Here is a 25,664-nt window from a genome sequence, read left to right on the forward strand (position 1 = left end):
GTAACCATGCTCATTTAAACTGGATTGTGATTTGGTACGATCCAGTTTAAACCATAGTGGGAATGAGACCATAGTTCTCTTCCTCTCCCATTCTGTCGTCACAACAATCCTTTGAGATACTTTGTGGTGAGGAATAGTAATTGGCACGAGATCACCCAGTGAGCTTCATGACTGACCTGAGATTTGAACCTAAGTGTCCCCAGCTCTGCACTGATGCACAAAGTGTAAGGTTTTCATCACTGCTATGACCAAGTTGTAAGACTGGGATTGTTTGGCCCTCAAGCACTCTGCATGAAATTCTGATTCCTATGTTTCCAACAAAGGAGGTATAGAATATTATCTTAGGCAAGCAAAGCAGTGTTAAACAAGTTTGTTATAGAACAATTGGAGCTGGTGGTATTGATTTATAAATTCCTTAGCTCTGAAGGTCACAAGTTCACTCATTTAGTGCACCTTGGATTTAGAATCAAAGAATAAGACTTCATATTGTTTCCCAGTCTTGCTACCATTGAAACCAATGGCTTCTTACTTCTTTAGCTCAAAGCTGAATTCTCATAGTCTGTATATTAGCTATATTTCTGCCCTTTCCAAACCAGTTTACTTTACTCACTGGCAGCAGAAAAGGTCGCTTGTGTGTGCTTGGCACAGTGTCAGTAGCACCCAATTTAGAGAGGGAGGGAGGTGAGGTTTCATTCCTGAAGCCCCTGGGCAAACAGTGAAGTCCACAGGATTTTAGCCACTATGTCCTGGCAACAACATCATATATCATGGAGTATGGCCATACCCTTTCATCTCCAGCAGAAGAGACTTGCTGTGATGCTTAGAGAACCTGATGGGACATTTTCCTTTTCACACACCAGTACTGTGGCAATGATACGATGAACATTTCATTTTCTACAGTGCTGAAATTGCTGAAGATGGCCGTAGGGATGAGAGCTCTGCTGGACACAGTCATGCAAGCACTGCCTCAGGTAACCTCTTGTGTCTTACCAACAAGACTTCAGATGCATTTTTCTCAAGTTTCTCATTGCCTTGAAAAGTCTTCTTTTTTCCTTTTTCTTTTTCTACATTTATTTCTCACCCTCATTTTCTCAAGACTTAATACTATGGATGAAGCAACAGTTCTGTTTCCCCCTTTTAGTGGTTAGGTATTTCTAGATCTCTGGGTCATGCCAGAAATCTTCTATTTTTTCATATCTTGTTTCAAATTGGCTTGTCTACTACTTAAACTCACTGCCTGTTTGCTGTTCTTTGTCTACTTGCAAAAAGCATGTACTTCCTTTTCTCAGTGTTGCAGGATTGATGTCTTTCAAAGTAATAACACTCTGTGTGTGTGTGTGTTATACACAAAACAGAAACAGAAAACAACAAATAAACAAACAACCTGATGCAGTGAGCAAAAGAAGAGAGAAAACTTCAAGACATCTGCATAGGACTCTAAATAAAAAAGCTGGGTTTGTGCAAGGCCGGGGGGGGGGGGGGGGAGCCATCCAAACCCTCACAAGAAGAAAAAGATATGAACTACATATCTGTCTTTAAAAATCAGCTTAAAATCAATGAAACAGAAGAAATACCTGGAGTAATGAACCAGAGGATGGTAAAATGGCAGATAAAAACAACATTATGTTTATCCAGGGCTGGCCCTGTTATTAGGAAAAGTGAAGTAGCTGCCACAGGGGGACAACACAGGCAGCAGCATTGCCCCCAGCTGTACTTCTTGAGATCCATGGAATTTCTCCCTATTAGACAACACAGCTATGTGGGGTTACACAGCTTGTACTGCACTCCTTATACTGCTCAACCTTCAAATGTAATGGAGGATGTTGTTCCTGATACTGACATACAATTCAACTGTCCATCCAGTTGGTTCTTGTTGGGATTTCCAGTTGAAAAGCGGGCAGGGTGCTCATACCTTTAACAGTTGTTTTTATAATTGTGCGCCTTCAAGTCATTTCCTACTTATGCTTAACCTATAATGAACCTATTATAGGGTTTTCTTAGCAAAATTAGTTCAGAAGACTTTGCCATCCCCTTCCTCTGAGACTGAGAGCATGTGACTTGCCCAAGGTCATCTAGTGGGTTTCCACAGCCAAATGGGGATTCTAACTCTGATCTCCACAGATGTTGTCCACAACACCATGTAGAAGAGGTAATTTCAGGAGAAGTTGCTTGTTACCTGGTTGCATGGCAAGCAACACTTGATAAAATTCCTTCTTGTACGCAGCCATTAAAAGTATGGGAGCCATCTCCAGTTTTGGCCATTCCTAGTTGTTGTACATGTCTAGCAGCCCCTGGTTGCTGTACATGAAATAGGGAGGGAGTGCTGTCTTGTCCTTTATCTCAGGCATCAAAATGTTTTGGAACAACCTTGCATTTCTCAAACTATGAACAAGGAACATCACTGAATAGTTAGCAACAGCTTAATTAGGAACTGGCTTCCTCACAAACAGCTTCAGAAATGGAGGGTTAATTGGTGTAGATCAGATCAAACCAGGTAAACTAGACAAGCCATTTGCTGTATTTCCACACAAATAAATGGGATGATCTAGACCAGGGATTCCCAACCTGGACCATTCCTGATTGTTAGATAGTACTAAGAAGACAGGGGAAAGAGAGGCTGCATTTATAGTGCAGACTAAGTTGGGGTATCGCCCCACAATGAGAGTTAATTGGAGGAAACATGTATCAATGAAGCTTTGATTTTCCCCTCTGTTTTTTCTTCACAGGTGGGGAATCTGGGCCTTCTCTTCATGTTGTTGTTTTTCATATTTGCAGCACTTGGGGTAGAGCTGTTTGGAGACCTTGGTGAGTTATTTCCTCCACCTGTTGGCAAAGAATTGGTGGAGGCAGAAGAAAGTGGAGTATTTGTTAAGGAAATCTGTGCTTCAATTGTTTTAATTTTGGTTGGTCATACAGAATGTGATGACACCCATCCCTGTGAGGGACTGGGGCGGCATGCAACTTTCCGCAACTTTGGGATGGCCTTCCTCACACTTTTCCGCGTATCCACAGGGGACAACTGGAATGGAATAATGAAGGTAAAATCTGCATTAGAATGAGAATTGAGTAGAAGAAGATGGCATGGTTTGAGGAGCTGTGCTGAATATTTCCCTGTTTTGATTCTTTTAAAGCAGAGATTAGCTATTGTATCTGTGTGTGTTACAGATTGATTTCCCTTCTCAATCTTGCTTGATGCCAGTTTCTTCTAACTGCTGCTATTGCTGCTGCTTCAGCAATTCTATTTTTCCTGGCTAGGGCTTTGTTGTCCTTCCTCCATCCTTCACAGGTTGAGCCTAGCCAATCAGGGCTCACACTGTGATCATGACATCATCAAAATGGTCAGGTTTAACATTACTAATAGCAAACAAAAGTCAGAACAAGGACAATGCTTCCTGAATGAAGTGAACACTTTCAAAACAGTGTCATTTTCAAAGCAATGACTGTAAAACAAACTCAAAGACAGATGAAGGGTGTTGTTGTTTTTTCTTTGTTTGGCTAGCCCTTTTGAGGGATCTTTAGGCACATACCAAAGGCAGATGCTGTGGTCAACACCGTAGGGTTATAGCCCTCTCTTTGGGACTCATGGATCCATCCTACCTACTGGATAGTACAAGTACAGTACAAGTTGCAGCCATCACAAAGGCTCTGAATTCTCCATAGATCCCTGTGATGCTGTGAATTTCTGAAGAACTGTGCATGTGGGTGAATGAGCAATTTTTGCAAATGCTGTGTTCTGGAGATGGGAACACTGAGTTCTAGGAAGGTTCTGGGTGACAAAAGCTGGTGATCAGGTTCCAGAAATTCCACAGGAACATTGGGGAAGGGGTCAAAGAAATTCATCTACAGAAATCCTATGGTGGATTTTACCCACTCATTTAAAAGCTATTTGGGCTTAAAGCTGGAAGCTGAGCAGCCCAAATTGCAAATTCAAGTGGATAGTTGCCTATAGCTCTCTCACAAACCTCAACTGTTTCATCCCTTCCTTCTGTTCCATTCTAGGACACACTGAGAGACTGTGATGAGGAATCCACCTGTTACAACACTGTCATCTCGCCTATCTACTTTGTCTCATTTGTGCTAACAGCCCAGTTTGTCCTAGTGAATGTGGTGATTGCTGTACTGATGAAGCACCTGGAGGAAAGCAACAAGGAAGCAAAAGAAGAAGCAGAACTGGAACTGGAGCTAGAAATGGAAATGAAGACAATTAGCCCAGGACAGCACCCTCTCTCTGACCCTTTCATGTGGATGGGCAGTAATGGAGGAGAGAGCCCTGAGAGCCCTGGAGGTTATGCCAATCCCATGCAAATCAAGATGGAGTCTCAGCTGTCATTGATTCACCCTATGGTGAGAATCTCAGGTGGTGGATGAAGTGGGGAGTGGCGTATGCTCTTCTCAAATAGCATATGAAGAAAACCATAAAGTCCAAGTGTATTGTTACTATACAAGGGAGGTGTATTCCTTTTTCTCTGCCAAATTCAGTTGTGTAGCATAATACCTTGACTATGTACTGTATTGGGTTTTCATACAGGATTGGTATTTGTACTTAAGTAAAAAGAGCATTATACATCCTCACCAACTGAAAAGATCAAACATGTTTCAGGGTCCATGGACACAGTTTGTTCACAACTGCCAAGGTCTGAGGGAAGGTATACAGAAGGCCTGGATCCCTTCCCTTCAGCAGACTTCCAGTGGAGCTATGAGACTGAAAGGATGGGTTAGTGGGTGAGAGACATCAGGCAGAGCACTGCATGTGATACCAGCTTGCTTTTCTAGGTGAATGTGGAGAGTGGATGTGTGTGTTTGCATAATATTCAGATATTAGCCAGTTACAACTAGGCCTGTTATATTTTTATCCTTCCACAACAAAAGAAATTTGCATTCTTTTGCTTATTATCTTCAGTAGGTGTTCTGATATGGACAGTGCTAATCACTCAAAATTTGTAAGAAAACCATGCTGTGTGTGTGTAAATTATGCTTCCACCAGTTCTCACGTTAGCTATTGCTCTGTTATCACTATTAGTATTTGTTTATTCCATTATAAATTAGGCAGCCATCAATTAGATTATCAGGTGATTTTTAATTAGTTTATCATATTATTTATATGACAACAAGAAAGGTGCCTAGTCTGTTTATGCTCTTTCTGTCAAAAGAATTCAAAAGAATTCAATTCAGTTCAAAAATATTCAAATTGTACAAAAACTTTGGGAAACAGCTTTTTTCAATTCTTTGAAAAATAATTTGCAAATTGTTCTTTAAAAGCCTTGGGCAAGTGATACTCTTGACACTCCAAACTTCAGTGTATTTCCCCCCTGTCATTGGGTATCTTGGTATTCCAAGTGGTGTATGAATAGATGCTGAAAGAGGAATACAGCTCCTTTAGTACAACCCTGCAGAATGATGTGATTGGCATGCTCCTTTGCTTGCATGTTCTGTGAAATATATGCACTGCGTTCATGAGATTATTACTGTGGAAATTCATGTCATCATACACATTGGCTCTTGCCTGCGTAGAAAGTATGGTTTTGAAATGACCAGCCATCATATTGCTTTAAAAGCTACATGTGATATATTAGTATTCTGCTGTAAGCACTTGAGGCAACATTTCCAAAGTGACATTTGGAAATCAGAGTAAAATTTTCAAAAGCTCCTAGGCCTTCTCAGTCCTGCTTACAGAGCTCTGTTGGCAATAACAGAGAATCAGGCTGCAATCTTATACCCATTTGTCATAGAATAAGTCCATTTCAATTTAGTTTAGGTGTTCATAGTATTGAACAAGTTGTTTCAAAGGACTGGACCTTTAATAATTGCTGTGGAGAGCCAAAGGAAAGTAGGTAATTAGGATTGCGGTTGGGTTCATCAACAGAAATCAAAAGGTCTATTCAGCCTTCCTCAACCTTTCTCAACCTGGTGACTTCAAAAACTGTAAGGCTATGACACACATCATTTTCACCCAGTATAGGCATAGGAATGCTAACTTGTGACAGTAAGAGTTATGAGTCTACACATGTGGAGGGCACTTCATTGAGGAAGGCCAGGTCAGTGGGTTGCAGCATAAGGCTCTAGCTTTGGAAAAGCTTACATGAAGTTATGGCTGTTACAAGTGCTTCTTGGAAAGAGGTTGTGTTAGAAACTGCTTGTGCAAGCTATTCTCTGCCCCTTAACTATGAGAGGTATAAGGATGATATCATAATACTAGTTTCAGACAGTATGCATAGTTGTGTTCCAGGAAAGCTGTGATAAACCACCCATGACCCCCTTTGCTCAGATCCCCATCAGTCCTGAGGAAAAACAGTTGTGTTTTGCAACTACACTCATCCCTCCACATTCGCTGGGGTTAGGGGCACAGGACCCCCGTGAATGTGGAAAAACCTGAAATAACAAAAACACTGTTTTTACCTGAGAGAACACCTCTCTAGGTATCTCTAGGTTCTCCCGTGAAACTCTGTGGTCAACATCTGCCAGGCATTGACCAAAGAATTGTACTGGAGGAGCTACAAATGCATAGTGGAATGTTCTGTCTATGACTCTCTAGGTCCTTCAAAGAGACTTTTTGTTAAAGTTGACTGCAGAGTTGTGCTAAAGAACCTAGATATTGCTAGAAAGAACACATTAATCAAATCTGTAAATAATTAAATCTCCAAAAGTCAATGCTGCAAATGTGGAGGGATGAGTGGTCTTGTAAAATAGGGATGGAATAATTGTGGCAGCTCAGAATATGTTGAATTTCAATTCCCATCTGCTCTAATTGGCATAGCCAATGCTCAGGGATAATAGGATCTACACTCTGTCAACATCTGAAGGATAACACATGTTCCCATCCCTGCAAAAGAGGCCTCATATTTTGTGCAGAGATGGCTGGTGTCAGTTAGGTGATGAATTCTTCCCAATAGAAATAGAAATAACAGCTACATTTCTATACCTCTTCATAGTGAACTTAGCAGTCTCTAAGCAGTTTACAACATGTAAGCTAATTGCCTTCAACAAGTTGGGTACTCATTTTAGCAACCTCGGAAGGAGTCCACCCTGGATCCCCTGGCTGGAATTGAACTCACAACCTTGTGGTTCCAGATTTTAGTCTACATTTTAAAGGAGTGATCCCAAGGTTCTGACTATGGGCATAGAATATATTCACCATCTTGGATAGTTCCTTTAAACATTGGGCTAAAACTCTGAGTAGGTTCATTGCCCCACTGGAATAGGAGCCAGTAGCTCCCACTACTGTCATTCTGTAGTTTCCCCCAAAGTCAAGTAACTTCTCATGCTGGGAAACAGGCTTAAGTGCCCTGCACATTCCGTGTATGCAACAAACACACACACACACACACCTGAACACACAAAACCCACACACATCCTCTCCTGATTTTCAATTTGTTCACATAGCAGACAAAGAGAATAAGGAGCTCTTCGCAGGCCCAGCAACCAGCAGAAGGGGAAAACTGTGATGCTCCAGAACAGAACAAGAATATACATGTCATTTCCTGCTTTTCATTTATGTATTCTGTTGAGAGCACAGTGCCCTACTTCATAAGTTGAACACTTAATATGTGAATTTGGAGAGTGGGAATCTACCCATATGCTTGGATGCCCTTATATCATAATGGGGCCAATTGTTGCGTGCCTTCAAGTCATTTCTGACTTATGGCAACCCTAAGGAAAACTTACCATGGAGTTTTCTTGGAAAGTTTCTTCAGAAGAGTTTTGTCGTTGCCATGCTCTGAAGCTGAGAAAGTGTAACTTGTCCAGGATCTCCCAGTGGGTTTACAAGGCTGAGCTGAGATTTGAACTCTGGTTTCCAGAGGAGTCATAGTCCAACTCTCAGATTACACCACACTGGCTCTAACATTTCTTTTGCTTGCTGTCTTCCAAGTAGTCATCCAGTTCTGAGGGCCAGTGCAACTTGTCCTGTGCTCGCATGTAGCAGCACATTCAGCCTTTCTTACTATAGCATGACTGGGTGGGTAGAAGCTTCACCCATTTCTTTCCAGAATCTCCCTCCTTTCAGATCCACAAACTTTACCCAGCCTCTTGCTACTGGTTCATCTTATCTCTGTTACTATCCTTCCCCAACTGGCACTGTGAGAAGGGTGGTAGGAGGCAGGGCTGATTCATGGAACAATTTTTTTGAGGGACATTTGTTAGCAATGGTGTCTTTTGGAGAATGGTCGTGCTGGGTAAAAAAATAGAGAGTGGTAGTGTTGAAACCTTTGTTGCCATGTCCCATCCATTGGCTCAGTGATTAAACAGATGCATAAGAGATGGAAAGAAGCCTTTGAAGGGATCTTGGAAATGACCATTCACTTTTTGCTGAAAGCATGAGGCAACAGATTTTCCCCATCCAGTAGCAAAGGTCTGGGCATAGTTTAGATTTCCAAATCAATTTGATTGCCCTTTCCTCATTTCTGGATCTTCTGCTGGTTCCAAAACTGGAGTTAAGTAGGTGCTGCTTACCTTTGTGTTTGTGAGGTTGGGCAAGGCAGCAAGTTCCCTTAGTAGCATGTGATCTGCCTGTTAGATGTGATTCCAGTTTTCAGGGTGAGCTACTCTTGACTCAGGCAAAATAGAATCCATCCTTGAGAAATACCAGTCACACTTCCTAGTCAACATATGAAGGAGATCTAAGTCATCTAATTTTGCTAGTGCTGGAAGGAAAGACCATACATACTGGCACCAGCAAAGAAAGCAGGGGGCTGAAAGCCACTGTGTTGAATCACTTTCCATGCTTTTGAAAATTTAATCTTACACCCATTCTGTGGAGGCTGAACATCTGTGGAAGCTGATTTTCAAGAGATCCCCCAAGCACTTTAATCACAAGACACTGCAAGTCATCCATCCAGCACCTCAGAGAGTCCTGCTGTTCCTGTATGGTTACGGTGATGCCAATGCGTGGATTTTTCAGGCTTTTAACGCTGGGCTTCCATCCCCACCTCCATTTGAAATTGTTCGCATTGTTGTTTAGTTCTGCTGCAACTGTTTCCTGTTGTGTCAAGTATGAGCACCCTGAAAAGTAGGTGTACTTTTGTCAATTAGTAAATAGCTGTCTGTAGTCACTTCAGATGAATGTAATGTGTCCCACGAGCCTTAAAGCATCGCTATGTTTAGTTTTGGTCTAATGTGTAGTAATGTCTCAGAAAGGTTCTGACCGTGGTATTACTGCACTGTTCTTTTTTCCTCTCTGTCTCTGTCTTCCCTTCCTTACCATTTCAACAACTGCTGTTCTGTCTGAAAACATTTCTTCTCTATCTCTCTTCTCTTTCTTTTCTGGCTCTTATAATTTATCTCTTTCCATCTCTCTCTCAATCACAATCTTTCCCTCAATCACAAATTCTCTCTCTCTCTTTGTCTTTATCTTTATCTTTCCTCCCCACCTCTCTCTTTGGCCTGGCCTATCCTTCTGCATGCTATATGGCACTCCTCCCAGGAAAGACACTTGTTTGATACCATATCACTGCTGATCCAGGAATCTCTGGAAGGAGAGTTGAAGCTGATGGACAACTTGTCAGGCTCTGTGTGCCATCATTATGCCCTTCCAACTACTGACAATTACAACTCTGAGAAACAGGTTAATATTACTAATTTCCTGCAAAGTTTCTATCTAACTTTGGACTGAAACCTTTTTGAGAAAGAGTGGTTTTCTTATTTGGTTTAAAGTAGGTCTATCGAAGCTGAAAGTGCAATCCTGTATACTTGGGAGTATGTCCTACTGAACTCACTGGGGCTTATTTCTGAGTAGGCATATCCAGGATTGCACTACTTTTATGGGATGGCAAATGCATTTCTTTTTGTTCACAATAAGATGTGTGTTATTTACTGACCAGCCTACGCATGTTCAGTAAAGAAGTCAGTATGCATAGGAATGCAGCCATAATTACATTCCTGTTAGGATATGGTTCACTAAGATGTCAGTCCTATCCATACTGAGCTGGAAGTAAACATGCATAGGATAATGCTGTACTGCATCATTCTCATATATATATATATATATGATTGTCATGAAGACAGCAGAGAGATGACATGTTTCTTCTGTGAACATTTCCATTAATCTGCGTGGAAGCCTGTGTCCAACTCTCTAGGCTACATGAAGGAGGTCAAGAATGAAGAGCTGGCTTGCTTGTAACCATAGACCAGCATAGGGTTGTGGGATGTAGGATTGCTGCCAGCTTGTTTGGTATATTCATTGTGCCAAAACAGACTGTAATTTAAAATTGAATTGCACTTTATTAGACTACCAAATTATGCTTCTCTTCTATGTGAAGGCAGAGGATGATATACAGTATGTTCAAAATCATATTCCTGGTTGAGCTAAAATATTGTAATCAATTAAACATTAATTTAAACTTTAATTATTAAAGCTTTAGTCTAATATTAAAGAGCATAGCAGTTAAATGATTATTCCTGTTGACTTCCATATGTTACAGAACAGATTTGTTTTTGTGAATCAGAAAGTACCTTTATGTGGCTTAATCAAGCTAATTCACAAATCAGCCATATCAGTGCCTTGTGTAAAAGTTCCAGGGGTGCTAACACTGTGAATAAAAGAGGCATACATACCCTTAAAATACAAATGAAGTCTTGACATTTTTAGCAAACTGGTAGGTTTTAAAAGTAGGACATCACCTGATCTACTTTTAAATCTGGAGAGATTTATCCACATCTTTAAACCCAATTTTGATGGGGGATTTTAGAGATGTAGTCCAAACAAGTTTTTTCTTTTCTCAGCTGTTTCTTAACTCATGTACCTGTGTATATCTATCTTGCAACATGTGTCCACCCTCATAGCCTCCATCTGTGAAAGCGGTTGCTGGCATAAAAATCGTGCATATACAGTCGCATGGGTTAAGAACCCTTTAAATGTGCAACAGGTCATATGGAGCCCTGCTTGTATAAGGTTATTTTTGTGTGTGCCCAGCATTTCTGTTGAAATTGATCCTCAGAAAGGAAGCAGCTGTGTCCAACCCTCAACTAGTATGAATTAAAAACAGGAATTGCTTTGGATAATTTACAGATTTGATGAAATTAACTTCCATAAACATTGGATTTCTATGGAGAGAATGGTTTTTCTCGTGGAAATCTTTGCCTGATTTTGGAAATCTCCTTTCCCTACTGCCACCACATTCAGCAGTGGCCAAAACTCCAATTCTCCTGAGCTTACCCCATTCTTTGATTTCTGCAGTCTTCTGGGTTGTAATGTCAGTGCATTGAGGAGGCCACTATAATGAAGAGAGAGGAAGTGAGAAAGCCTGCTTCCACCAGTGCAGTATTGTAGATGGTATCCCCAGCCACCAATTGTTCAGTTGTAATATATATGTTCTATTGACGGCAGTTAAAAGTAAACAGTTAAATACATGATTATTATACTTATCTCTCAGACAAAAATGCTATATAGACATTTATAGGATGGTATCATGTTGGTCAGTCTCAACTAGAATAGACCCATTCAGTCGATTCATGAATGGTGAATCAACACAAAGATAAACCTAATATATTCAATGAGTCTACTCTAGCCAAGCCTAGAAGAAGATGCAGGCCATTGTCTGATTTGATTTACATTTCATAGGTTAAAATGAAATATCAGGGAGTTAATTGCCTGCCACATTTTCTGTGCCATCATTCTGGGAATAGTCCTCATCTTAATTGTTAGGACTTTCAACCCTGGGTGGCTTTGAAAAGTTTTGGTTAACCATGTAAAGTTTCAGTAGTGTTTCTTGAGGTCAATGGGAATCGGTCTTTAGCACTAGAGTGCTGCTGGCTGAAAGCAACAGATGTAATCCGTTGTAAAAAGCTAGCCTGTCCTGACTTCAAGATAGGAAAGCCATCAAGTGTCATCACCAAAATGACAGTAGTGTGAATAAAATGTAGCTTGGGCTACACTGCTCCCATTACATTGAAAAACCTTCAAATTCCTTCTTTTTGTATGTAGCTGGTAAGAGATGGGTGTTTCCTGGCTGTTAGGAACCATATGCACATGGATTGGATTGATGATGTACTTCTTCATCTCTCTTTTCTCCAGAAAGACTGGCAGTATAGCTTTATCCCTCTCCAGCAGGGTGGGACTGAAGGGGGGGGGGGTAGAAGTGGCTCTTTACCTTCAGAAGCGGAGGCTGGTAGCTTCAGTGGCAGTCAGGTAGTAAATTCATTCTAATGCCATCAGAGCCATCAGCCCACATTGGTTTGCTGCTATAGTAAAAAAAGGTCTACAGATTTTGCATATATGTTTCGTGCACAAACAGAGGTTGCACACAATTTTCACCACTGAGCTGCTAGGGAGCTTGTGGGGAAGTGGTGGTAGTTGCAGCACCTTTTTTCCATATTGCCTACAATTATTTGGTCACTTTTTTGACCATGAGAATGCCATATTCATATTCAGTTTTTGCTAGCTGATGTAGCAAATCCTAATGTAAGTGTCTAACTCTAAATTTTGGGCATGGCTTTAAAATTAGGATGCCTGTCTTCTTCCAGGAAGGGAAGCAAGAACTTAAAATGTCAAGAAGAGTGTAGCTTACCCCATGTCCATTTCTAGACCAGCTTCTTATGTAGCTCTTACTTCAGTTTATCACTCTGCAGCCCCAAGCATTGATAGCCAGCTTTGCACCTGCCTCTGAAAAAAAGAAACATACATTTCAAACTTAGCAAATAGTTCATAATGTAAACCCTACTGTTTCCCCCACTATTCTTGTGGCATTCACCACACAGATGACTTCTTCTGTGTTATGTAAAACAACACAGTTGCTAGATGCTCCTGCTGAACTCTGTTAAGACCTAATGAACTAAATTTCTTTTTCCTCTCTTCCAAATGAATACACGTCAGGTCATGCTATAATCGTCTTAAGATAAGCTTATGCTCTTGCCAGTCACTCCCATTTCTGAGGAGTCAATAAAAAATGTAGTAAAACCAGAATATTTTTACTTGGTGGTAGCAAAGACCTAGTAATACCAATTAATGCTTGTTTGTGATGCCCAGGAATTCCTTTTCATTGTGGTGGTTGAGAACTGTTCACAACTTACCATCAGTTCCATTTACAGCCAAAGGCAGATTTCCTAAGATATCTGGAAGCTACTGTAATTTTTTATCACAATGTTATCACTGTAATTTGAAAAAAAAAATAAAGGGTTTACTGCCCACACTGTATTACATAATTTCTTAGGTATGTGATCCAGATCAAAATATTTACTACTACATGAATTCAGAAAATAATTCATGCATGCTTATCTTACAGGTTCACTCAAATCTATGAGTTTAGCCTTCTTTAACGTCTCCTACAAAACCATATATTTCTGGATTAGATATAAGCCACTCTGATCTCCACTCTATATCCTGGAAGATTCATTGCCATTGGACACAGTTGCTTGAATGTTTAAAGTAAAAGAGCTAATTGGTTGGCCCCCCAAAAAACTGCTGAGAGAAAGGAAAAGTTAGATGGCACTGAATACACATATACCTTGATCTAATAGCAGCTATTGATATGTGTCAGTTTTATGGCAGTGTAAATATTTCTTGCAAAAAAACAAATCTCATATGTTTATAGAGAGAAACACATAAAAATCCACAAATCAGATGCCTAGCTTTGGGGAAATGACTTAGAAATTCAGCACTCCATACTAAAATGTAGTAACATATTGCTTGGGTATGAGGACCGTGACAGTCCTGCTTTATGAATTGATTAATAGTAAAAACTGTGTCTTTTTGAGAAGAAACATGGCTTTTTCAATAGAATCTAAAATAGTCCATAAAATACAAAGGAAAATATTTATCATTAATCTAGGACTTCTTTAAGGTCTTCAAAGAAATTTATGTAGAGAGGATTTTTAAATAAAGAGCTGAATTCTTCATGATGGGTTCCATTAGTTTTAATGGATTATTGTGCCTAGTTACTTTGGACTGATCTTTCTTGAAGAATTACTTTTATCTTCAGCGCAGAAAAAAGTCTCTCCCTGTGAGATGTGCTGGAGGACCTAAAGATTCTTAAAGAGGGATTCTCTCCAGTTTAAAAAAAAGTGGGTTGTTATTTGTGGGGTTTTTTGTTTTTTGTTTGTTTGTTTGTTTGTTTGTTTGTTTTGTGGTTTTTCAACTTCCATGGGAGTCCTGCATCCCTAGCTCCAGAAAATGTGGAGGTTTTACTGTATTCTTAACATAACAGATATAGTGTTTGATAAATGGCTACTTTGGCATTCCCTTTTGCCATGGTGTAAGAAACCAGTAATTCCTAACTCAATCTAACAATTCCATCAGACCTCATCTCACCACGTCCAGTAAACCTGTAATGCAATCCTAGTACTTTAAGAAGAAAAGTTCAACATGTAGCATTGAAAGCTGGGGATTGCCATCCAAAAGAGCTGTGCAAAGGGGGATTGGTCTTAGAGTGTGGCTTCTTCTGCCATACAGCAGGCTGACAGGCTTTTCAGTAATGGGAAGGCATGTGGATGTTCGGTGGGTGGGGAAAGATCATGTCCTCACTTGGCACAGTTGCTCTTTGGAGCCCAGCTTGCAAAATTCAGTTTTAAAAGACGCATCTGAGTAAACAGGGAGTGTTGCCATAGCATTTGAAGAGAAGGAGATACAGAACATTAGGAAATTTCTGAAAGTGTGTAACATTTAAATGTAAATTGGCTAGGTTTTAAAACTTAATTCTGGAGTAGTAGTGTTTTAACACCCTAGGTTAGTCCCTCAAAAGATTATATCAATCAGTGCATCTTTAATGTACGGTTGGTGATTTCTGTCATGCATTATTGGTAAGCCTTTTCAGAATTTATTTTCAATAAAAAGAGGTTAAGCTCTATTTCCTTATGGGTTTATCTGCATGACGCAAATGCACTTAATAGAAGAGGAAGTACCATACTATATAGATGATAATAATGATGTTAGCTTTCTTTCTTTCTTCTTTTTTTCTCAAAAACATTTACATGTGTCCTCGTTTCTTATGTTTGATCATCTCTCCCTTGTTTAGATCCCTCTAGCTGAGATGGAGGCTCTGTCTCTGACGTCAGACATACTCTCTGAAAATTCCTGGTCCTTAGCTCTGACGGATGACTCTTTACCTGATGATAATAACACTTTCTTACTTAATGCCCCGGAGAGCAATGTACATATGCTGGTCACTGTATATTCTGATGTTTACAGGGTTCTAAATACTGTTATCAAGTGGGTGATAGAGCTATGGCATTTTCAGATGAGCAAAATTGTAATTGCAATTAACCATGTAACAAAGAAATGTATTCAGTACCTTTCTGTTTGAGGTTACCCTCAATGTTACCTCAAAGAAATGTATTTAATACCTTTCTGTTTGAAGTTAGCCTCAATGGTACCTCTGAAGTGTTTTGTTGTTGTTGTTGTTGCATTATTTTGCATATTACTTACAAAGAAAGTGCCCATTCTCCCTGAAAAATTAATCTAGTCTATAATCTAACCACATCAGAGACAAAATGCATTGTTTATGGACACATGGAAAATGCCATGACATAAAGGATCCCACTTAATGTTCTGTTCCTTTGAACAAATTATTCTAAAAACATCTGTAGATAGTTTGGCAGTCAATTTCAGTAAGAATTTTTTGAACATAAACTATCAGATCTGGATCTATGACAAAGCTGCTTATGTTGTACATTCATTGGAGACAAGTTTTTTTCAGACATCTTAGAATCAAGGATAAAAGTTTATTAAATTATGAACCAGTATTTTGAGCCCTGCTTTAACCATCTTTCCCTGAAACATTAGATATTTATAGCTGATGTGTAGCAACAAAATGCTTTATTTCTGCCGTAAAATAGACATTAACTACTTTCCAACATTTAATGGATCCATTCTTGTTTTCTCTTGTTCACATACCTACCTTTAGCTGTGTGTTGTGTTGAGTCTTCTACCATTTATAGATTGCCTTCATAATTATTACTTATTCGGGACACATCTCTTTTAAACCGTGACAGTATTTCCCATCATGCTTCATGGCACCATATGCAAAAGACTCAGAATGCAACAATGAATATTTTTAATTGGCCGTTTGTTTGTTTTTCAAATCAAGATACTGAGTGGCAAGAACAGCATTTTGACAGCTCTATCAAGATAAACCTTAATGTAGGTTTTTGGATCCAGAAGATCCTAAAGGCTTATTGGGCCTGTGCTACTCAGCAAACATGGTGACAATATTAGGATATCTAATTTCAGCCCAAAATGCCTGCTGCTTTACTTGCAAATGTAGAATAATATTAACAAATTTTAAAAATATTGAGTGTGCATATCTTGAATGTATAACAGCTATTTTTCATAGCATTCACAATTTAAATGACAACATCAGAACTATAATGCAATTGGGTAAAACCCTTTTTAAAAAATATTGCCATTGTAGCTCTATTTTTTGATGGCATCATAATGAGTTTTTTCAGTATATTGAGAAATTCAACACAATAGGGATAGTAGTATTTTGTTTCAGCACTTGTTTCAGCTATATCAAAAATGGAAAATAAAATACACTTAGCTACTACTTAGGAAACTGCAGGCATTGCCTCACCAGCTGATTTTCACATGAATTGAACTAGCTATGAAATCTGACTCTACATCTAATCTTATATCTTGCCTCTATTTATCCATCACTGTTACTGTCTTCACACTAAAGCCAGCAGTGCCTAAGAGTTACTAATTAACTATACATTGGGCTCCAAAAATACCTTTAATAGTTGTATAAGCAAACATTTACAATGCCATTTATCCCAACCATGACCATGTTCTTCTTCTAACTTTACCATAGATCTTTAATATTTGTACTTTTATTGTTAATACTGTAGTCACACTGACTGTTTCACTGATATAGCCATGTTAGTCTGTAGAATCAGTATGTAGAGAGATCTTGTAGCACCTCTGAGACTCACTGAAAGAAAGAAGTTGGCAGCATGAGACTCACTGATGCATCTGAGGAAGTAGACTAAAGTCTACGAAAGCTCATGCTGCCAACTTCTTTCTTTCAGTAGTCTCAAAGGTGTTACAAGATCTCTCTACATACTGACTATGTCACTCTTTACTATATGAACATTTCACCATTACTTTATTATCCCCTGAACTTGCACAGTTATTTCAGAGAACCCCAGAGACAATCTCATAGGTCTTTCTTCCTTTCTGTGTTTATTTTATTTGCTGAAACAATTCAGCACAATTTGTGTAAATTGTCTGATCTGGCAGTCCCAGTTAATCCTTTTATCATCCCACTTTTTCAACTTTAAAAAAAATGTCCCAGTTTCTTCTCTACCCTCTTTCCCCCTTTTCCTCAGCTTACTTCCACTTGATGCAAACTGAGTTCAAAATGCAAAAGTTAGCAATTGGTTTAGCAGGGAGGGAGAGGAGAGGGTACGATTATGTCCTTCCCAGTATGCTCAGGAAAAAGCAAACTGCTGCAGCCTCTTCTGGCTTGTGTGTTCTTCCTCAACATCTTGACCATACTCTGATGTTGCTTGTCCACACTTACCCCAGTTTTCATAAAATGTTGGAGGGTATGTTGTTACCTGTACAAATAATGCCATTCTGTGTATATATATATATGTTTTAAAAACCTGTAAACCAAGCCTGAAAATATCAAATATTGTACATGGAACTGCACATGTAAAAGTAAACATACAACATGCAGACAACAAGGACCAAAGAAGAGGGGAATTACCACAGGGAGATATACTATGTGCATAAGAGATGTACTCTGTGCATAAGAATAGATTTTTTTTTCATTTTGTCAAAGACTTCCCGTCAATTTCAAAATACATTTGTTGAAGCCACCTGAATGTGGGCCACTTTCCAAACTGGAAGAAAGTATCATCACAAAAGGGAGAAATTTTTACTGAATTATGTAAGCACTTGGGATTGCTGTGGAACAGAAATGACTGCTTATTTGAATTATTAGAGACAGACAAATGTCATATCTAAATCATCAGATTAAAGAAGAAATGAGATTCATACCACATGACAGAGAAGGCTGGTTAAATGGACAACAGTCGAATATCTTCTTTTGTCTCTTTTAAAATAAATTCTATTCTATTTTATTATACTTTGCAATGCACACTCATATTTTGTTCTGCCATTAGTACTAGTAGACATTTGTATTGAGGATATTTGCAAAATCCTTTTGGTAGGTTTTATTTTATTTTTTTTACACTACTATGAAATGCTCTTGGGGTTAGATCTTCTTCACTGAACAATATTGTCACAATCTATTTCTATCTTTTAGAAGTTAATGGAATAATTTTTAAATGTTTTTCCATTTTTGTTTTCATTGCTGAAAATAAACTTGCAGACTCCTTTTATAATTCTGCTTTTGTAAGTGGCCTATTTTTTCTTCTTGCAACATAAAGTCAACGATGGTCAAAACAGTCCATAAGATGCTAATCCCTCCCCACTTGTTAATCAAATTCACTAAGATAATGTACATGCCCCTAGCAAAATTGCACTTACTTTTGGGTGAGGGGGTTGTTCTTTCCTATTTCAAATGATGAATATTTGGCAAAGCATGCACCTGTTACCAAACCTTGAGGCATGATGCTTGTTCAGTTATTCCTGAAATAGTCATGGTTTATAACTGCAGTGTTGTTTTTCTGTTTCCCTGTATTGTATTTTGTTCTTTTTATATGTGATTTGTTCTCTGTGTGGTGATACCTTAGCAGGATAAAATTAGGGTACTATTTCATGGTCAGTCCATCTGTGCAAATTCCATTCGATTTCAGTAGAATTTGTACATTGTGATAACATGCATGCTCTCTGTCTCCCATGTCTGTTGTAGTGGTTGTCAGTAAAAGTTCCAGTGAGTAGCATATTTTTCTACTTCTGTGATGTCCTCTCTTTTTCTTTTTCAGACGAAACTTCCCTCCGGAATTGATCTTCTGACCACCTCACCAAACAAGGATCTATTGAGCGTAAGAAAGCCTTCTGTAGGCCGCACCCATTCTTTGCCAAATGACAGCTATATGTTCCAGGCTCCAGACACCAGCACATATAATGACTCCTCTGGAGAAAAGAATTCATCCCATCAAAAATCCCAGTCAGGTACAAAGCTTTTACCTCAGATATGTATGGAAGTATACCCTCCAACTGTCTTAGTTCATCTTCTGTCATTCAACTTTTTCAGCCACCTTTTAAATGTCCAAGTTTATCTCTCCTTCTCCCACTTTCACCCTTTGTCCGTAGCTTACTTCTATTATTGCAAACAGTTCTTGCACTCCATGAACTCAGCCAGAAAAGAGGGGGTGGAATCTTGCTCTTCCCAGTAGACTCAAGCAAAAGCAAACTGCTGCATCCTCTCCTAGCTTGTGGGTTATTCCTCATTAATTATTTTTGCCATCTTGGCCTGATATTACTTGGCCATACGTGTGCAGTTGTTTTTTTTTTTTTTTTTTACCTTTTAGTTGTTTGTTTTGGTATTGCCACGCTGAGGCTTTTTGCTTAATACTGGATGATAATATGGCACACACAGTTTTATCTACTAAGAAAGAGCAACAGCCAGGGGGCTTGGGAGGAATAACTAGGTCAATGCTGTTGCAGTCCCCTAGTATCTGTTCCCTGAGGCAATTGGCTTAGTCTGTCTAATGATAAAACTGGGCCCTTTGCTAGGCTCTCTGTAATGGAATCATGGATCCTGGAATTAAAGGAGATGAAGATTAGAACCCCATGAAAACTAAGGTTGCAAGCTAAGCACCCCGACCTTTGCAACAACCAGAAAAAATAAGACACCCCCCCTCAAGTGTCCTCTGCTGTTGAGAGGATTTATGAATCAGAAGCATACTAACTAAAGGATCAGGAACAAAATGATTTCCCCCTCCCAAACGTAATCTTCTTTTTCTAGAAAGTACATTGAATAGAAAAAAATTATGGTTGATCTAGTTTCTCTACAAAAGCATCTCACGAAGACATATTTCACATTGAAGAAAAAAAATTTTCCTAGGTGCCATCATCATTCACTGTAGCCCCATAAAGACATAATTTCAGAGTACTGTTCAGAACAGTACAAAATGCAAAGAGATTACTAAAAGGGTATTGAAATTTGCATAGTAATGGGAACATTACAGTTTAGCAGCGGGAATAAAACATGGGGAAACTATAGTTATTAGGCAAAGCAAGTGTACCTTGGCACGAGCATAACATGAAATAATTTAAGATCAAAAGTAATGTCCCAGGTAATGTGATTTTGAAGCTTCTCAAAAGATCTTTATCCAACAGTGCCAAACATTTCCAAGACGCAGCACCCTGCTCTTTAATCCAGATAGCACTGGTGCTGATGCGGCACTTCATTCCATTCACTCAAACAAAACACTGAGGCTCTCCATAGAGAGCTGCTCCTGTACTATGGGAAAAAAGCATTAGAGAGTGAGACCTTTCACAGTCTGTTAGGTTGATTGGCAATGCCACTGAGCACCCAATGCAGCCAAGAGCAGTCTGATTTCAGATTTAGGCAGTCTTTTTTTTTAAAAGTAGAATTCTCATGATCTATCAGTATGTTTTAACAACAATGCAGATCAATGTATGGTATTGTATTTAAACCATACTGTGCATACTGTACATACATAACATTTAATGACAAGGCATCTTGACTCCAATAAATAACACACTCATTATGTTCTCTTGTTAATAAAGATGGTTTTACTGGATCAGCTCATGTCCCATTTGGTCCAGCACTCTTTGCACTAGCTGGCCCCACATAGTGGCCAGTGACCTACCAGTGCACTTTGATCTAAATGTTATCTACCCCAACTTTATATGATATAATTTTCAAGTGGATGTAGGGTCCAGGACAAAGGAACAAAATAATTTTTGCACATTATATGATCACAGAATTTGATAAAGCACAGAATTTGGGGGTCAACAATGTGCACTCAATAGGACCATGCAAAACTCAATTTGGGTAACTTTTTCTTGATTTTTTGTATATTTCTTAAAAATTGTTGTTGTTGTGTGCCTTCAAGTTGCTTCTGACTTATGACCACCCTAAGGCATGGGGTTTTATGGGAGTGTGGGACTTGCCCAAGGTCAAGGTTTCAATGGCCAAGGAGGGAATCAAACCGTAATCTCTAGAGTCATCGTTCCAAAACTCAGACCAATAGATAATGCTGGTTCTCACTTTTTAGGGATGGGAGTATCTAAATATAACATATAGCACACCAGAAGCTTCTTATCAGCACTATTTTCATCAGTTTTAGATATGCAAAAATGTTCTTAGCCAAGAAGAGAACAGAAATTGATATTACATGATCCAGCAATGAACTAGAGATCCTTAAACTGAGGGTGGCAGAGAGAAAAGGGAGTGGCATGATAAAAGAAAGATAGAGAGACATTAAAAAAAAGAGATAGCCCAGTCTGCCACAAATGAGTGGAATGCATCTGTCATACAGACCACCCCGAGGAAATGCCCTTGACAGAAAAATGGTTTCCAATTCTGATATAATGAAACGGTTAGGTAAAGCAGGTTGTATTAGTTCTTCCTTGTTACATAGTCTCAAGGGTGTCTCCCCAAGTGTTAAATTTAGTCTTCAAGCATGCTGACTTTTTCTAAATTCAAGAAAATACTTGCTGTTGTTTACATAATCCCATGACTGTGAATGTTGATTTACAGAATAACATACGCAAAAGTGACAGATTACTGCCCCAAGGAGTTTACAGTACACATTCTGATAGTGAGGAGGACAGCAGATTGAGTAGGAAGGATGAGAAATACAATGTGTGAATGACAAGAGAGCATAAACTGCCAAGCTGCATTTGGAAAGCATCACTATTGTTACTGAAGTTCCTGTTCTGAGATACAGTGGGCCCTCTGGAACTGTGGGCTTCAGAGCCACAATTTCAAGCCACTGTGGATCACCATGGCCCATATTATTAAATGATAGTGACATGAATCGTAGAATCATAGAATCGTAGAGTTGGAAGAGCCCACAACGGCCATCCAGTCCAACCCCCTGCCATGCAGGAAATCTCAATCAAATCATCCCTGACAGATGGCCATCCAGCCTCTGTTTAAAGACTTCCAGGGAAGGAGACTCGACTACACTCTTAGGGAGTGTATTCCACTGTCAAACAGCCCTTACTGTCAGAAAGTTCCTCCTAATGTTGAGGTGGAATCTCTTTTCCTGTAGCTTGCATCCATTGTTCCGGGTCCTGTTCTCCAGAGTAGCAGAAAACAAGCTTGCTCCCTCCTCAATATGACATCCCTTCAAATATTTAAACAGGGCTATCATATCACCTCTTAACCTTCTTTTCTCCAGGCTAAACATCCCCAGCTCCCTAGGTCATTCCTCATAGGGCATGGTTTCCAGACCCTTCACCATTGTAATCACCCTCCTTTGGATATGCTCCAGTTTCTCGATGTCCTTTTTCAATTGTGGTGCCCAGAACTGGACACAGTATTCCAGGTGGGGCCTGACCAAAGCAGAATAGAATGGCACTATTACGTCCCTTGATCAAGACACTATACTTCTACTGATGCAGCCTAAAATCGCATTGGCCTTGTTATCTGCTGCATCACACTGTAGACTCATGTTCAACTTGTGGTCTACTTGGACTTCCAGATCCCTTTCACGTGTAGTTTTGTTCAGCCAGGTGTCCCCCATCCTATATCTGTGCATTTCATTTTTCCACCCTAAGTGCAGTACCTTACATTTCTCTGTGTTGAATTTCATTTTGTTAGCTTTGGCCCAGCTTTCTAGCCTATTCAGGTCATTTTGAATTTTGATCCTGTCCTCTGGGGTATTTGCTACTACTCCTAATTTGGTGTCATCTGCAAATTTGAGAAGTATGCTCCCAATTCTGTCCTCCAAGTCATTGATAAAGATGTTGAATAGCACTGGGCCCAGGACAGAGCCCTGTGGGACCCCACTGGTCACTTCCCTCCAGGATGAAAAGGAGCCATTGTTGAGCACCCTTTGGGTTCAGCCGGTCAACCAATTACAAATCCATGTAACAGTTGCCTTGTCTAGCCCACATTTTACAGGCTTGTTTGCAAGAATGTCATGGGAAACCTTGTCAAAGGTCTTACTGAAATCAAGGTATACTATATCCACAGCATTTCCTTCATCTACCAAGCTGGTAATTTTATCAAAGAAAGAGATCAGATTTGTCTGGCATGACTTGTTTCTCTGAAACCCTTGTTGACTTTTTGTGATTATGGAATTGACATCTAGATGTTCACAGACTCCCTGTTTAATGATCTGCTCTAGAATCTTTCCTGGTATTGATGTCAAACTAACTGGACAAAAATTGTTGGGATCCTCTTTTTTTCCCCTTTTTGAAGATGGAGACAATGTTTGCCCTCCTCCAGTCTACTGCGACTTCTCCTGTTCTCCAGGAGTTCTCAAAGATTATTGCCACTGGCTCTGATATTACATCTGCCAGTTCTTTTAATACCCTTGGATGTAGTTCATCAGGTCCTGGAGACTTATATTCATTTAGATTAACTATATTCCTGTACTATCTTTTTACTCATTCTGTGCTTAATTTCCCCTATTCTGTCTTCTGCTCCATTTTCCTCAGGTTGAGCACCCTTTACCTTTTCTGAGAAGACTGAGGCAAAGAAGGTATTGAGTAATTCTGCCTTTTCTCTGTCTCCTTTTTGCATTTTGCCATCTTCTCCACACAGTGGCCCTACCATTTCCTTCTTCTTCCTTTGCTGCAGACATATCCAAAAGGGACCTTTTTGTTGTTCTTAACCTCTCTAGCAAGCCTGAGTTCATTCTGTTCTTTAGCTTTTCTGACTTTACCCCTACATGTACTCGCGATTTGCTTGAATTCCCCTTTGGTGATTTCCCCATTTTTCCATTATTTATACATGTTCCATTTAAAACTTAGCTCAGTTTAAAGTTCCTTAGTCATCCATCCAGGTTTCTTGAGACATCTCCCATTTTTCTTCCTCAGTGGAACTGTTTGAAATTGTGCCTTCAGTATCTCCCTTTTGAGAAACTCCCATCCATCCTGAACTCCCTTCTCTTTTAGTATTTCTGACCATGGGATCACCCCCAGTACTTCTCTAAGTTTACTGAAATTGGCTCTCCTAAGGTCTAGAATGTGTGTCTGGCTATGTCTGGCTTCTCCTTTCCACTGTATAACAAACTTCAGGAGAACATGGTCAATCCCACCCAATGATCCCACCATTTGCACCCCATTAACCAAGTCATCCTTGTTGGTTAGGATCAGATCTAAAATAGCTGACCCCCTTGTTTCCTCTTCCACATTTTGGACAATGAAATTGTCTTCCAGGCAAATGAGGAATTTGCTGGCCTTGAGGATTTGGCTGAGTTTAAATTCCAGCACAACTTCTAGAGTTGTGTTTTGCATCTACATCTGGGAAGGGAAGCAGCAGCTACTCTGTGAACAGGAGCAAGGAACCCTCCCCGCCCCTGCCCCCCAAACCCCTGGATCCTCACACTCTGTTAAAAAATAATAATTCAGGGTTGTTGTTGTTTTGTTTGTTTGTTTCAGATTTATAAGAAAAGATCCCAAACTGCCCTTGTAGCAGTTTGCCCTGTTTCATTCCCTAACTCACCCACTCCACCCAAATGTTTGAAAACTGAAAACAGAAACCAGAAATGACGAGACATCACTCCATGACCAAAGATATTTGCTCTTGCAATTGTATCTTTGAATTCAAGCCCAAGTCTTATCCATAGCCATGATAACACCAAGCGATAAATGCAGAAAAGCAGGTGACGTGTTTAAGAGAAAAGCAATGTGGCACTTCAGGCAGTTTTATCTGGCTTAAGCTATCATGAACTCCAGCCCATTTCATCAGGAGCATAAGAGTCCATGACAACTTAGGCCAACTACATCTTGCTAGTCTTTAAAGCACTATTAGTTTCACTGCAGCACACTTACATGGCTACTTCTCCCCACCCCCTGCCAAATTAAAGAGAAACAGAATGTTATTAGGAAATTGAATGTGTGGCAGTCAAGCTCCTAATCTGATCTCACATTTTCTCCTTCTCAGGCTCAACAACTTCGGTGCAGTCACAGCCTGCAAATATTGATGCTTTTCTACAGATTCCAAAAGATCTCTTCCACCACCTCAAGCCCCAATGCCATCTTGACTGGGAACGTAAACCCACTCTCCCTCCACCTGTGCATTCACCTTCTGCAGAACGGTTACTTCGCAGACAGGTAAGCTGAGTTGTTGCTGTTACATCTCTCATGGGTTTCATACAAATATGTATGGCCAACAAAGTAAAAGGCTATGCTGGTGGTCCTTAAGAGGTGGCCACAAACTTACTTTGGAAAGAGACAAACATCCAGCATATCTCGCTGAACACATCTGATATCATCTTATTTCAGAAGTGAAGCAGGGTCAGGCCCTGTCTAGTACTTGAATAGGAGGCCAGCAGGGAATACCTAGGGCCTATAGATAGGAAGTAATTATACTTCAATGCCTGGAGAGCTATTGCTTTCCTTCCATTCAGAGTTGGCAGTACTAGCCAACAGGGTGACTTAGGTACAAGGTAGCTTCTTATATTGCACCTGGAAGTGGATTCTGTGAGCATGCCAATATTTGCCTAAATTAGGGCTCATATTGGATTGGCTGTGATGGCACCTCCAGTTTCCATTATACCTTAAGGAGAGGGCATGGCAGCATTTGCCAAGACTACAGCAAATCCAAAAGGCTGATGCAATCATGATGGACTGTGCAGTCTACACAGGTCGATTTCTGAAGTGATCAAACTGAGAGGGG

The 25,664-nt window shown here is 39.8% G+C and overlaps 1 protein-coding gene across 11 annotated transcripts in view; it reads left to right on the forward strand.

Moving 5' to 3' along the window:
• CACNA1G (calcium voltage-gated channel subunit alpha1 G) overlaps nucleotides 1–25,664 on the forward strand; it is a 270,365-nt gene that overhangs the window by 233,024 nt on the left and 11,677 nt on the right. For 7 of the 11 annotated variants that reach the window (XM_089537162.1, XM_089537185.1, XM_089537170.1 and 4 more), the window contains 8 exons: nucleotides 901–971; nucleotides 2,727–2,805; nucleotides 2,917–3,038; nucleotides 4,000–4,344; nucleotides 9,419–9,559; nucleotides 14,943–15,077; nucleotides 18,820–19,009; nucleotides 24,930–25,099. In XM_089537162.1, the coding sequence (XP_089393288.1) occupies nucleotides 901–971; nucleotides 2,727–2,805; nucleotides 2,917–3,038; nucleotides 4,000–4,344; nucleotides 9,419–9,559; nucleotides 14,943–15,077; nucleotides 18,820–19,009; nucleotides 24,930–25,099 (1,253 nt within the window). The remainder of the gene's footprint in view (nucleotides 1–900; nucleotides 972–2,726; nucleotides 2,806–2,916; nucleotides 3,039–3,999; nucleotides 4,345–9,418; nucleotides 9,560–14,942; nucleotides 15,078–18,819; nucleotides 19,010–24,929; nucleotides 25,100–25,664) is intronic. The other 4 variants (XM_089537228.1, XM_089537237.1, XM_089537177.1 and 1 more) reach the window with 3 other exon arrangements.

Source organism: Sceloporus occidentalis, unplaced genomic scaffold, assembly GCF_023333645.1.
Source record: "Sceloporus occidentalis isolate IW3139 unplaced genomic scaffold, rSceOcc1.0.p SCAF_1, whole genome shotgun sequence".
NCBI lineage: Eukaryota > Metazoa > Chordata > Lepidosauria > Squamata > Phrynosomatidae > Sceloporus > Sceloporus occidentalis.